The sequence below is a fragment of the Mixophyes fleayi genome, chromosome 1 (assembly GCF_038048845.1).
Source record: "Mixophyes fleayi isolate aMixFle1 chromosome 1, aMixFle1.hap1, whole genome shotgun sequence".
In the NCBI taxonomy this organism is placed as follows: domain Eukaryota; kingdom Metazoa; phylum Chordata; class Amphibia; order Anura; family Limnodynastidae; genus Mixophyes; species Mixophyes fleayi.
The window spans coordinates 276062994-276078645 of NC_134402.1; the positions used below are offsets into that span (position 1 = coordinate 276062994).

The following is a 15652-nucleotide window of genomic DNA, read 5'->3' on the forward strand; positions in this document are numbered from 1 at the left end:
AGGATGGAGCGTTTCCCGGTGCCTTGGAATAAGAAGGGAGAAGGTGACCAGATTCGCCACAATAAAGACAGAGATGATTTTTGATGCATCTGTCACGTTCCTCCTGGGAGAGACAGGAGCGGCCACTCTGCATCTGTTCCTCGGACGTGTATACGGGAGATTGAAACTGAGTGGCCAGATGAGGAAAGGATCGACGAGAGCGGTACCTCTCCTAGTTACATTCCCTGTGGCGTATATTCACTTTGATACAGAGAGATTAACTTGTCCAAGCTGGATGAAAGATCACGGAACGTCAAAACATCTTTGATACGTTCATTGGGCCCTTGCCAAAAGGTAGCCATGAGTGTCTTATTATTCCAGCGCAGCTCAGAGGCTAGGGTCCGAAACTGACCTGCAAATTGGCCAGCAGTTAAGGATCCTTGATGAAGGGCCAGTAATCCTGAAGCAGGGGAGGAAATATAGCCCGACTCATCGAATACCTTCCGGAAATTCTCGAGGAAACGAGAAGTATTCTAGAGCATAGAATCATCCCCCTCCCAGAGAGGGGAAGCCTATGCTAGAGCTTGACACGTAAGAAGATAAATTATATAAGCCACCTTGGTGCGTTCGGAAGCAAGATTCTCGGGAGACAATTCAAATTAGATGGCACACTGGAATTGCTTGGGGTCGCCATCAAACTTTTTGAGGGACTACGTAAATCTCTGGAGGCTGGTGTACTGACTGTGGAAGCTGTAGCGGAAGAAGAGACTGTGACCGCCACAGTCACTTGGTTTGCTGGCAGGGATCCCTGGAGGATGTCCAAACAGGAGACTACCCCCTGAAAGCACTGCAGAAGCTGAGCTTGATTAGACTTTTGCTGATCCACTCTTTGGGTTAGATGAAGCAGAAGATCTCAAGCGGAGGGTTCTTTCTGACCACTCATCTTCTTGGCCAAAGTATACAGTCACAATCTGTGAGGGAGTTGCTAGCTGGTATTAGCACAGTTGAGCAAGGAGGCGCGGAGTCTAACGCACCCTCAGTATTCACCAGGAACCCCCACAAGGGTGTTTGGGCTTCACTGCAAGAGGGTGTGAAGGTCGCGGTTCTCCCAGACAGCCACCAGCGTAGTAATAGAGTGGACAGAATGTAGTCAATCAGTCTGGGTCAGAACCAGCTGGGAAGGAGGTACAAAAGAGAATCAGAGGAATAGTCAGGAACAGGCCAGGAATCAGGAACCAGAACTAGCAGCAAGGTACAAAGCGTAATCCAAAAGAAAAATCAGAGGAAATAGCCGGGTCAAAGCTGGAACAGGGTCAGGATACTAACGAGGTACTGGAGCTGGGTGAAACCAATACTCTGGTGCCCTAATAGTGCCAGAGACTCCTATTTATCCCTCTATGTGGTCCTTGATAGGTGAATGGTTTTTCCAGTAGTCAGAGATGCAAAGTAACTGCGCATACGTGCGCAGTGGCCGGAAGTACAGAAAGTGTCCCGTTGCAATGATTGGAAGATCACAGGTGGCCGCCTCTCGCACCTTATGTCAGTGAGGAGGCAGTGCCTGACAAGCTGTTTGCTGACTTCTGACGAACGGAAGCTCGGTCTGGATTTAGCTGCCTGTTGTGTGAGAGCTGCAGCCTGGCCACAATAACCAGGCGCTAGTAAAATAATCATCCTGTAACATAATTGTCTGTGAGCTCCCCTCTTTTTAGTGGAGCAGCCTTAAATTGTGATGTACAGTACATCACTTAATTACATTAATGCATGCTTGTAAAACTTACATTTGAGATCAACGACTGGAAGCTGTATATTGTTTCAAAGTTTTTGAACTGGGATAATCTTATGTGAACTATCATCTGTTTAACACTCATGATCCACTTTCAGTTTGGAACCTTCTAGTGACTGAACAGTCGATGAGGATGTTTTTTTTGCTTCCAAATGATATAGAATCAGATCATATAAATAAAGAGTTTGTATTATTTGCATTACAGACAAGCAGCTGGCCTGTTCAAAGACTGTACATCTGTATTTTACTAACGAGTCTGTTTCTCCAATCCACTTTATTTCTAGCACCTAATTAGCACATTTCCCTATGTATATTAATTATATCTAAGTTATACTTAATCCTGACATTGAGTTAGTAATTGATTTTACCATGTAACAGGGTTTGCTAACATCCATGTTTTATCATGTTTGTATCACACTGATTGCAAATTATTTGATATGTGTATTTATGTATCATTTTGTTGTTTATTAAATACCATTTACATTTGAGCTGCTGATCTGTGACAAATATTTTGTATATATGTTTTTCATTTACATTATTCAGTGATTTCAAATTCATTGACATTATTTAGTGATTTCAACAATCATTTGGCTCATCCATCACTCATTAGTCACTCATCAGCTCATTAATCACTGGTCCAAAAGACAAAAGAGATCCATCTACTGTCTCCAAATTTATGGGAGCTTGTTTAGACCTTGGTTCAATTTGGTTATTGTGTGCAAAGGAAATGTCCATGAAATTTCCACCAGCATGGCCAGGCTGGTAATTACAAGGGTCCCAGAATAAAGTGTAATTGGTAGAAATATGGGATTTCTGAGGCAGAGAACCTTCTTCTCCTTGAAAAAAATGTGATTGTGAGGCAGAATTTTACTGACTGGACTTCTTGGTTACAACTAGTTTAAAGTCTGTCATGGCAATGGTTAAATGCATAATGCCACAATATAAATAAAGATTCTCAGCATGAAGTCTGTATTTTTCCATGAATACTGAGAGGTTTCCTAACAACATCAATTTGCATAGGTTCAGGTAAGGCACTTGGCCTGTCTAATTGTGGAGTCTTTAACACTGTATGGCTCAAAGACTGACGTGTACTGCTTCCTAATCTATCCAAATGCATAGTAGGTTACCAATATCACCAGGATGTCATAACTCTGGCCAGTTCATCCTTCACTTGCTCAGAAAGAACCCATCGGCAGTGGCAGAACTACCATTGGTGCGGCAGGCCCATGGAGATAATGGGACCCGCTGCATGGCAGATGCAGAGGTCTGGGTGCCCCGGTTCCCTTCTCCTTGCCTATCTGTACAGGGGACCCACAACTCGCTAGTAACGCCTCTGCTCAGCGGAACTGACTTTCTGAGTAGATGAATTCCATGTGGTGCTAGCAATCCAACATTAGAGCTCAGCAGTATACTCTGCCACAGAGAGTTTAGCCTGGTGCAGTTCATGGAGTCTAGTTTCAGCAGTAGCACATTGATTAGGATCAACAAAAACTTAACTAACAGCAGAAAAAAAGCTGCCCCAATCGGAATGGCAGAACAGAGTCCTCAAATCAGGACTGTCCAAATTAAATGGGATGGTTGGGAGGTATATGGTTGTACAGTCTTTGTGTCTTTCTATTCTAATATCCTTCCAATATCCCTCGGTCTATCTGTCCTATCTACTGAATATGTCCCTATCTTTGTCCTGGCTGTATTTCCGAAGTACATTTTTCCTTTTCTGTGTGTCCTGGTTGAACCTAAAAATGTTTGTCTGCATGTGACTGTATTTATTTTTCCTACCTATGTGTCCTGTTTGTCCATATACATGTGTTCAGTATTTTTGTCTCTATGCCCTGGCGTATATATTTCACCTATATGTATACTGCACAATCAGTAAGACATGAGGCTGCAAGAGTAATTCTATTGTATTTTATGTCACTTAAATAACTCCCCAGTTGAAAAGCACTACAAAATAGGTTTGATGCCATATAAATACATAGAAAGTAACAAAAATAATAATAATAATAATAATAATAATAATAATGATTATTATTTATTTTTATTATTATTATTATTATTATTATTATTATTATTATTATTATTATTATTAACAGGACACGATAACCTATATTTTAAAAAAGCAAACCACTAATTAATCCAGTATGGGATTTACTACCTAGAACATACATAAACCAATGAGTCTACACATCTGTTTTCCTCTTATTTAGGATGTGCATCTTGTGCAATCAATAATTAAAAGTGATTACTGAGTCTTAAATAACAGAGCACATGGCTGTTAACGAGGACTGATAATTCAATGGTGAGAGCTATTTTTAAGATAAAAAAGGAGTGAGCACTTTTTTATTGTGTTTAACTTGAATTTTCGGAGTTGCTTTACAAAGTAAACCAAGATAAGTAGCAGCACATAGATATTAAAATGTAATACCCTAGGCAATCAATGTGATTGATTACTACAGACAATTGTAATTGGATTTGTAAATCAGAAGCTGGGTCATTCTAAATTGTAGTGCTATGAAATATTTAAATATGCTGGAGGTTCATTGCTATATGCTTAACTAGGTTTTCATGGCCTTGTTCAAAACACTCTTTGCAAGCAAGGTTTTAAGAACAAACACTATACAGTGGATTTGTACAAAGCACTGAATTGATATAAAAAAATCTATTCAGGACATAATAGGCATTTATTAGTTAGGAGAAATTCCTCATAAAGAGCAGAAAATTAGATAATATGAAGGACAGCAGATGCTTTAAGGCAGGTAAAGTAAATGGAGAGAATGGAGTACATTGTAAACAGTGATAAAGTATAGACAAAATGTGTCCAGATATTTAATGAATACATGAATTCATGGTGAGGTTGACAAAAAGTTAACTATAAGAGATGATCCACTGAGGCTTATCAGCTAGTCCCACGCATGTAGATTGTACAAACTGACCCAACAAAAAAACTAATTTATAATTGGATGTGTTTATGTACCAAACATAGACAGAAAAACAAGTAATAAAAAAAACGTACTTATGTGTTTATTTTGAGGAGGACATATCTCAAGATGTTATCTCAAGATGTGTACAGCTAAAAAAAAGTAGCATTTGCATCAGGTATACATGTCTGTATACTTACGCCTAATAGGCATTGTGGCTTGACAGTGTTAGTAGCAAATGCTAGAGTCACCTTACCCTATTTGTACATAATATATAAAAACATTATATAAAATGTAAATAGATACAAACACCTCCACATCCGTTATGTACCCCTTTAAAATCCAATGTAAATCTGTTTTCCTGCAGTAGTCCAAATGTAAATGACAGATATACAATGCGGATAGTCGAATGTGACCAGATATAATATAGCCGCAATGCTAGTGGTCCACTGTTGCTGAGGCTTGTCAGTCCCACACATGTAGATTGCACAAACTAACCCCAACACCTTCCCGAAACTAGTGCAGAATATACACTTTTCTTGCTTACAAGATCATGCAATTATGTCCTTAGGAAAGACTATGCCACAGATGTGCATGCCTGTTGTTTAATTATCTGTGCGGTTCCTTTTGTTAAGTCAATTGATTTTCTGTGTAACTGCACTTTTATTGATCGACAGAACCACTTTGTCTCACTGAATGCTTAGAATTAGTTTCCTTATTCACTTTAAATGAGCCTCTTTAACTTAAACTGTTTAGGCTTTTTAATGAAAATGAAATTTAGCAAGTTAGAATAGAAATCTCATTTATACTGCATACAGATTGATATAAATACTGGAGAATATTTTGATAAAAACACTTGTTTTCCAGCTGTTACTTAAGATTTTTCAGTGACACTTGCAATGTAATAACAATGAAATCCATTAGATATACAATGGGTATGGAGCTCTGAAGTGACTTGTTTACTGATCTGCAACTGTAACTATAGCAACCTTGCCGTTTCAAATACAAAACGTCACACTTACCTCCACAAAGATGAAGCATGGTATAATTGAATAACTGCGATGGGTATTGTTTTCCAAAGCCATTTCCTTTCAGCTGGAAAGGTCTTTGATACCTAAAATGTCTGGAACAGAAAAGAAAACGACTTCAGATTTTAACCTGGTTTAGTTCAGGGCAATAAAGATGCCTTTAATATAAATGTCATGTTTTGCTTTCTAAAAACTACAGATAAGTTCTGTACATAGGCTTACAAACAATGGAAATTGGCATAATTTAGACAGAATATCACTGGTTAAAACCTCTCTATTGCTTTTAAAAATGTGTGCAGTATCTAGCTAAAAATATAATGTAGCACATAAAAACATTTCTTTTTATTGAGTGTGATTTTTTTAATTGCATTTAATTTTAAAAAGAAAGCTGTGCACCTCTGGACATATTTAGGGTGGGCTAAACAGCGTTCTTTCATTATATTCTGTCTCATGCTACCTAGTGATTATTGGATATGCAGTCTCTGTGCTAAAAAGAAGTATTAACCAGTTGTTATAGAGCCTGTTTATATAAGTCAGATGGCAAATGGCCCACAGATAACAAATGCCATATTGTCTTCAGGTATGTCTGTCAAGCAAATTTGAATAATGCAATGTATGACATTGGGAGACTTCCTCTAGGTTCCATCATGTTTAAGATCTCTGGACTAGTGTTGCTTTTCCATTTTTGCTTCTAGTTCTTAGTGCTTGCTTATGTATTTATTTGATCAATGTTTATCTATTGTACTGCGTGCATTAAAAATTATTGGATGAAACAAATCTTGTGCAAAAACAGTGCCTAAAATCTGTAAGAAATTATAGTTTTGCCATCTTAAACATAAATGTGAAGGTTGTTGTAGACACGCTAAATGGCCATGTGAAAATAATTTTCTATTTCCTCATCAGGTATAAAAGAAAAGCTGACACTAGCATGTAGTACAATTACAATCCATACCTAGGGCAAGAGGTGCACTGGTCTGTAATGGAAACATACATCTAATAAGACCATGTCCATTATACCTGAGAAAGTTAAAGTTGTATCAAAAACCAACAAATAAATTTACTCTTAACAATTAAATAACAAAAAAAATTATGCTCTCTCTTCTCAGCTCGATCCAAAATAGACTGCACTTTAATGTACAGTATATGCTGACAGAAGTACAATGCCTTGATCCTTATAGGCCCACTAGATTTCAGTGTTAACTATCATTTTTTATTGCTGCTTATTGCAATAATAAATAAAAAAAATTGAAATCTGTCTCGTAGAAAGTGGCGGCCAAATGTGGGTGGCCAGCGAGACATATTTCCCCAGAGATAACTCTCAAGGTTCCTTACCAAAGAGTGAAATGAAGAGAGGTGCTCTATTCAATGTCTTTAAAGGGCTGATAGTATTTGAGCACTTTGAACAGTGGCCTCAGGGAGGCAGGCAGATACAGGAGAGAGAGAGGGAGACAACACTGTAAAGTAAAGCATGAGAGAAGGAAAGCACAGGAGATACACAGGCTGTAGGTCAATGGAATATCCCCACCATCCATAGCACTCAGAATTTATGGCGCTCACAGAAGAGGTCATGCTGTCTGACAGTACAAGCAGATTTGCTCACGTGTAGTTTGACTTAACATTCCAGGGTGGGGAAGCAACAGATTATGTTTACATGCATGTTGATAATTTAATGTCATGCTCAAAATAACACCAATATTTTATACATATATTGAACATGAAGGACTCTGTATTACTTGAACCTTTATTAGATGGCAGATAAGATCTCTGTCCCTAGACTTTTGGGATCTCCCAGTGATTGCTGAGCCCCAGAAACTGGATCTTAAGGTGATCTGTGTGCTCAGGATCCTGGATCTGTCTAGGGAGGTATAGAGAGGCAGGTGACATCACAGGCAGAATTCACTGGCAAGAGGAGTAGCCAGTTTAAAGAGCTATGCAGCACTTTGAATGTTAGAAACTCTAGCTTTGCAATAATATACACTGTTTATTATGAGTAAGCTGAATTCCTAATAATGCAGCTAATATCACTTTCATATTGCCGGGGCACAGGGCAGTAAAGATAACAAGATTCCCGGGTCGGGCGGGTTCATACTGCACCTGCCCGAATATCTGGACATCCATTCCAACTGGAGGTCTGTTGGTGCTTTATCGATGGGCACGATATATTGGTCATTTCACCCTAAAAGGGTTTTGTTGATAGGATTGTCGATATACCTGACTGCAACATTGTCATCTTTACATACCAGGTATTGGATCAGAAATATACCCAACGGAACACTGTTAGCTATTTTGGTCGTTATTCATACACCGCTGTTTGTCATATGAGGCACCAATCTGTGCACCTTTGACATTCCTACGGGACCACTATTGAATATCCTGGACATTGTGAGTATTGTGATTGAATCCGGAATAGTGGGATTATTTATCGGTACCACCGGATATACTGTCTATATGGCAACAGTTTGTTTTGATTTGTTTTGATCCATTATATACCTGATACACCTTATACAGTTTCCATGGTACAGACTGTTTTGTTACCTGTGACATCAGTACAATATGCTATTGCTGTTTACCTTTTCATCAGCACTTGTATGATTAGAACTTATGCATGATTGAAGTTATATGCATGAATAAAGTGAATATCATACCAATACACACTATTATTTGTTTTTTTGGCGCCACCAGGTCATTCACAGTTTTATATCTATACGATTTAGAGGGTGGAAGCCTACCCCTCACTTTTTCCTGGAGGCAGCCCCCAATCCACACACATCTGGGGGAAGCGCAGGTACCATCCCTCCCCATTTATTATCTGAGTATTTTGGCACAGATAATTAAACATAACCTGCATGTTTATTCAAATGCATTAGAAGTCTGAAATTTACAAGTAGAAATGTTATAAGATATATACTTAATGGCTAAGATTGGCTGCGGTATACATTTGAAAAGCATCAATTCTCTAATCCCTCACCAAGGTACCACTGATATGTGTCACAAAAGAGCAGACATGTGTATTACATAACTGAACTGTTATTACAAAAAGTATTTATGTTGTTTGGCCTGAGAAAATTAATTTTAAATAAACTTTTCTTGAACATAGAGTATTTTGTTAATCATATATTTTCCGTTCATCTATAGGTCACTAAGTCAAGTAAAAGGTAAAAAGATTCAATGATACATGTTATAGAAAAAAACAGATGTTCTAAGTAAGGTATACTATATATAAAATCTTTCCATAGTGTAAAAGAATTTTTATACAAACAATATTTACATGTAGTAGTACTGTGCTATATTGAATAAATTGAACTACAGCATTACAGTAAAAAATGTTTATTGTAGCCTAAGTAATGTGAACCTAGAAAATATCCTGAAAATAAATGAGAAATAAGAAGCCCATTAGATGCACCTGATTCTGCTCGATAACCCCTGTATATATCCTGACTTGGAAACACAGTCAGTGCAGTAATAACAATATTTGGGGGCCCTTTTACAAAATATTTTTCAAAGATTTCAAGCTTTTTAGCAAAATTGGTCAATATATAACTGCCAAAGTCTCCCAAGAACTGAGAATATTGGAGTTGCATCTCAGGACTGGCTGGAGCTTACCATTTAACTATCTAGGTGAAGAACCTTGTACTGTAAAAAGAAATAGGGGATATGATAAATCCCCTTTAAATTTAGAGGAATTTTAAGTATCTTATATTTAAGGCTTCATAGATAAAAACTAAAGTAGTTTGGTATCTTTGGCTGCTGCACAGGGTCTAGGACACACTCTACTAGACCTCTTAACTTCCGGTCTACCAGTTTTAACCACTTTTGCACACAATACATGTGTTTCTGTGTGCACTCAATTGTCTCCTGGTCCTAAGTTTAGCATTTGCAATCATTATTGCAACTATATTGCATTTTCAGCTGCTATTATTTGTGATTAGTGTTATGCTTCGGTTGCTTTTTGTTATCATTACATTACCTATTTATGTAGTTATTGAATGTAGAGGCCACTTACTTTTAAAAACAAAATGAAATCTCAATTACAACATAACAATATTGTGCAACAATGTGCAGAGCAATGTAAAATTAACCATAATAAAGTTATTCAACTAATGCAATGTCAATTTAGTCATACAAATGGATTTGAATAAACATATTTATTGAACTAACTCTCACATACAGTATGCAGAATATGCACTTTAAATCTTGTGTTTTGCATTTAAATATACCCCCCCCTCCCCCTCATAAAACTGTGTCTTAAAATCATGGTAAATGATGTGGAGAAGGGACTAAATAAATAAAGGTATGAATTAGACTTACATCCAGGGTAACTGAGAGCCACCAAGAGCACCAGTGTGGACTCTTCCTGTCCCCCTTGCATCCCCTACTCCCAAGCCTTTTTAAAAGTGTAAGCTGCGCACACAGGGCCTGCAGAAGTGTGTACCCTCTTGGGCTCAACGCACAACTTTAGCAAATGCTGGTGTTGCAAGAGTTGCCTAGGAAGGGGTGTGACCAAGTGGACCAATAGGGAGCTACTGGTCCACGAAGTCACTTTCCCACACCCACAATACAGCTCAGCTGTAACAGTGTACCCGCATCATCATCACCAACACTAGGCCCCCAAGATGCCTGGATACTTTGTACTCACCCAGCTCCTTTTTGATACCCTGTTTACATGCATCCAACAGTTTAATATATATATATATATATATATAATATGCATTAATATATGCACAACAGATGTAAAACTTAAACACATTGATTAATATGCACTCTACACATACAGTTCCATTTAATGCAATTAACTAATTTATGGAATATAGGCACTTTAGAGTAACACCATATAAATCAATATTAGCTATTATTATTATTATTATTATTAATATTATTACTATTAATAATATATTGCAGTACCTAATTGACAATATGAAGTAATATTCGCTCAATGTAGTTATGATAGCACTGTAGCAAAAAGTAGAGCTATTGTGGCATTTGATAGAATGTAAGGAATACAGTAAGCTTCTAAAATGTGTGCATCATACTGCTGCACATTTTTAACAAGGTACTGCAACATTGTGCATTTCCCTTCACAACCCTATGGGTGGGCGAAGGGAAATTCGTGATATTGCAGTGACACGGAGTGCCTTCATGCCCCTGTACCAGAGGCCTTCCACGCACAATTGAATATGCCCTGCAGTATGCATTTTGAAAAACATCAATTGTCTAATCCCTTCCCAAGGTAACACTGTTACATCAAGCAGAAATCTATGTTACATAAGTAAACTGTTACTACAAAAATAATTTATGTTTATTTGTTTGGCATGAGATGGCTATTTTACTTATGCAAAATTCATTTTATCTTGAATATGCAGTCATTTATTGATCACGTCTTTTACATTCAGCTATAGATCACCAAGTCAAGTAAAATGTAAAAAGAGTCAGTGATACATGTTTTAGAAAAAAATTAAATATACCAAACAGTAATAAAATAGATATGTAAATAATAAGTTCTGTTTTTGGATATGTCTCTGAGATATGAAATCTCAGCAAATTGCATTGATACATCTTGCAAAATATTCCGTCTAGGAGGGAAATTCAATTGGCCGCGATGTTCTCAGTAACATCACGGCCAATTGAAATTTCCCTCCTAGACGGAATTTATTACTTTTTATAAGGTTAAAAAGTAACGCCTACTTTTGCTCGCACCTTTGTGGGGCACGAGCAAAAGTAAGCTTTACTTTCACTAAAAAAAAAATCACTGCGCTGTGGTTTGCGCCGTTCCGGGACACTACACAGCAATTTTTGTAATAATTGAATCTGCCCCAATGTTTAATAAAACAAGAAGGTAGATTTAACAAACCATCTAAAAAGGAAACGTTGAGGCGTTGCCTATAGCAACAAATCAAGTTGTAGCTATAATCTGGTTGCTATGGACAATACTTCTACTTTTCCTTTGTTATATTTGATAAATCTACACCAAGATGTTTTTGGACCATCTGTAAGTTTTCAAACTTAAAAGTCATACTATTTACATACTATTTGTTAAGGTTTTTTTTTACAGTAGATTTCAGGATCTCTAGTATTGAACATTAGTATTCTTGAGGAACAATTGAAATGGCCTTTCTCAAATCAGTGTGTGTAGCAATATATGTCAAACATAATTGGTGGCTACATAAATTGGGAAACTTTCAATTCCTTGGTGGTCCAAAGAAACCAGACTTCCCATACTCTAGATACGCTAACAAAAGCATAAAAGAGAGTCTGACACATTTCTGTTTATTAGCCTATAAAAAGAAATGGGATGCGTTCTAAACACTTTAAGATTTTTTTAACAACTGGTTTACTTAGTTTGCCCACTTGTGAAATTGAGCTGATTTTCACTACTTTGGTTTTGCCAGAGGTACTATTGCTCCCCCCAGTAAATCATTCAATTATTTAATGTATTTCTAGGACAGACAAGCCCTTCTTTTAGTACCACAGATGTGTAAATGCTGGTTGTTTGTTTTTTCCAGTTTTGAGTATTATGTAGAGAAAACAGATAAATATTTGTAGAAAAGATTAAATGAAACCCCATAAAAATACATTGATCACTCTCCGTATACAAGCCAGCTCCTTCTAACTCACTAACAATGTTAGGTCCAGGTTCAAAAAAAAGGGTTTCTCTATGTCTTTAACACTTTTCTTGGCTAAGAATGGAAACTCAGGATTAGAAATAATCTTTCACCAATCTCTCTTATATTAAAGTGAGGATATATATGACCAATGCCGCCAGGCCCGGTAGCTATATCCTGGACCCAGCGACATTGGCCTTTTAATGTCAGCAATGTGATTGGCGACATTGTGAATATCATCAATTACACTGACAACATTGTCAAATAGTCACACAATGCAATTGTCGGCACTTAGCCTGCCGACATTTTTGCGTTGGTAGGTTTAGTCCCGACATTTACATTGTCAGAAAGACGTATGCCACCACCTCTGAGATCCCGAAGGATGGGCCTCGACCCTATACCTACTATGGAACACTAATTGCAATTTCAGTCGCAATTCAAGATAAATCTCACATTTCCAAATGCACCAATATAATAAATAGAATAAAAAGCTTAAAAACACACAACAATAATACATGTAATAAAAAAAGCTGACTCTCATGATTAATTTAAGATATAGATGAAGCTTAACCAACCAGTGTTGTAGGAGAAAAATGGAAATATTTAATTAAAGAAAAGTTGTTGTAGGTTCTCTGATTTAGTCAAACACACTTAAAAACCATACAGGCATTTTCATAACCAATGCAGCAATAGAAGTTTGAAATTCTTAAATAAATAAATAAATAAATAAAAAAAAATATTTAATATCAGAAACTGTTGTTTTGAATCAAGTTAATTTATACTTAGAATACCTAGAATTTCTGAAACAAGAATTTTATTCATGTCAGAATTAACATGCTTTTGTAGAAGATTTGTATCTTTAATTAAATGAATCTTTGCTTGATCAATGCTCATAAATTGTTTTGCAAATGAAATTAATTGTCACGCAATTAATTTACGGATCTCTAGCACAGAGAAGCGCATTAAAGTTCAGAAATTAGATCAAATGAATAGATTCTGTGAATTCAGCTAGAGGCAGTAATCATTTATGTGGTGAGTCAGAAGCTGCTCTGTCTGCACTAGAAAAACAACCCAACACATACATTTAACATCACTTTTTGCAGCGTGTCTTTCTGTGTTCTTTATTGGAACAATATTTCCATGGAAGATAGTTCTGTCATAATGAGATACTGCTTTGTAGAGTAGAGGTTACAGTTTCATGAACCAATGAATTATTCAGCACTTCTAATAAATATATGCTTACTCCATTTCTTCTACTGAAAGCATGAAATACAGAATTTTGGCCACCACATGCTTACTGTAGGTGATGTGGGAATCTAGAGTCACATTGAACAGTGTAGGCAAATAAATTTGTTTGGGCCCAGGGCTGGTGGGGCCTCATTCTGCTGTTGGACCCCATACTGCTGTACTCCCTGTACACCCCTTATGGCTACCCTGCAGGCGTACACAGGCGGATGCATGGCATACTACTTGATGCGGCCAGATTACCCACTGATAAAATATTGGTACTACAGTTTGTAGTACCAATCTTCTATCAATGAATGATGCCTCTTTTTTTAGTAATTATAGGGAGTCAACTGTTGGACTTAAGAAGAGACCAAGGAAGGAAGGGTGAAGAGAATGCAAGGGAGTTAGGTAGTCTGCCATCTTTTACAGTTTTATATATTATTTTAACGTAAATGAATGTTATTTAAATGAGTAATATATTTTTTCTCTCTTAGTAGTTATTATTATACAGAAGCGCATTAACATAGCTTCTTCAACTTGACCCATTTAATAATCTTTTGATTGAGCGAATCTTGAACCAGCAGTGGAGGATTTGAAAACAATGGTTGAAGTGGAAGAAGCGGTATGGTGCTGGTTAGCTACAGTGGTGTCTATGGAATTAGCAATACCTTTCTTCAACTAATAAAACTAATGTAAATAGTACTGCATTGGATATTGCGTCATTAAGTCCCACTATGCAATGCCGTTAATTTGAGCATTTCCCAGAAGGGGCGGGACAGTGACGTAATGGTGTTGCCACGCCTCTCTCATACTCCTATCGCATGACCTCCTCTCCGGGATATCCCGGAAGGAAGGTTTCTAAAATTAGCAAGTATGTACTTAAGTGACTTATGATCCTGCATCTAAAATTGATTGGCCAATTCTGACAACTAGAAAAAAGTAATTGCAAAAGTATTAGCACTTTTTGTTTATATATCTTTAAAAGCTATTTAACAATGAAATCTAGTACAAAGGAAAAACGTGTCTGTTTTGTGACATCATGTGCCTGTTATTTAGCCATTACCCATGTTCTTATAGAGATATACCTGAATAAGTTTGAGAAAATGAGCATATTTATGAGAGAGGAATTAAGTTGTGCACTCAAGCCCTGCACCTCTTGTTGCTAGACTGTTGCCTTGCCTGCTTGGCTTCATTAATTATTTGTACTGAACTTCTACCTTCAAGTTGTGCTTGTTTAAATCATCTGATCACTGTTGAGCTTGATATGAGCCTCTTAAGCCTCATATCCACTGACATTTGTTTTGCAATAAAAAAAATGTCAGAAAAATACATGTGAAGTGGGTGACAAGTGGTTGTTAATAACATTTTTACTCATGTTTTGGGGGTCACTGGAGGCTGCCTAGGTTTCTCCAATGTGTTAACTTGCAGTAAACACAAGTGGATGGAACAGATAGTGTTTGGATATATGCAGCTCTACAGCATCACCCGTAACAATACGTGTGAGCATGGGACCATTGGAAAAAAATTGATTCAATTTTCAGACCCCTTTATGTGCATTGTAATAACATTAAAAATGCTAGTACAATTAACTAAATTAATGCCTTAGGCATATTCTGGCACCTAAATTTTCCCCATAATTGCAGAGAAGCAGAAATTTGCACCTGCCAGTGGGAGGAAATATTCAAAGTGAGATTCAGTTTCTTACAAACCCCTGAATAGGCACATTGTTGTGCTATTTATGCAGATCAGTGCAAAAGTTATATTTCAGTTTGTGTGAAATGGCACATTTTTAGATGCATAGATGCATCCCTTGTAGTGCAGAGGAACACACAACCATTTTTACTTCAAATAAAGACTTGATCTTTGCACCTGCTCTGAGCTCTGGTCTCAACCTATGATTTTAGTGGGGTGAATCTTGTGCCCTCCAGTTGCGCTTCAACAGAGCAGTGCGCTTTCCCCAAAAGCTTAATCCCCCTCCGCCCTCTTCCTAATGTCCCCTCACATTCACTCTCCTGAGTGTTTTGTTAATATACTTGTAAATCAGTTCATCAGGACACTGAAGCATGGGTGGGCACTGCTGAGCTCTTTATTCAGCCATTTGCAGACTCCGGGTACATT

At 37.3% G+C, this 15652-nt stretch overlaps 1 protein-coding gene across 1 annotated transcript in view; it reads right to left on the minus strand.

The window, feature by feature from the left end:
* Positions 1-15652, minus strand: part of PLPPR1 (phospholipid phosphatase related 1) — a 116629-nt gene that overhangs the window by 58166 nt on the left and 42811 nt on the right. The window contains exon 2 of the mRNA XM_075210906.1: positions 5703-5803. Within this exon, the coding sequence (XP_075067007.1) occupies positions 5703-5765 (63 nt within the window). The 5' untranslated portion in view covers positions 5766-5803. The remainder of the gene's footprint in view (positions 1-5702; positions 5804-15652) is intronic.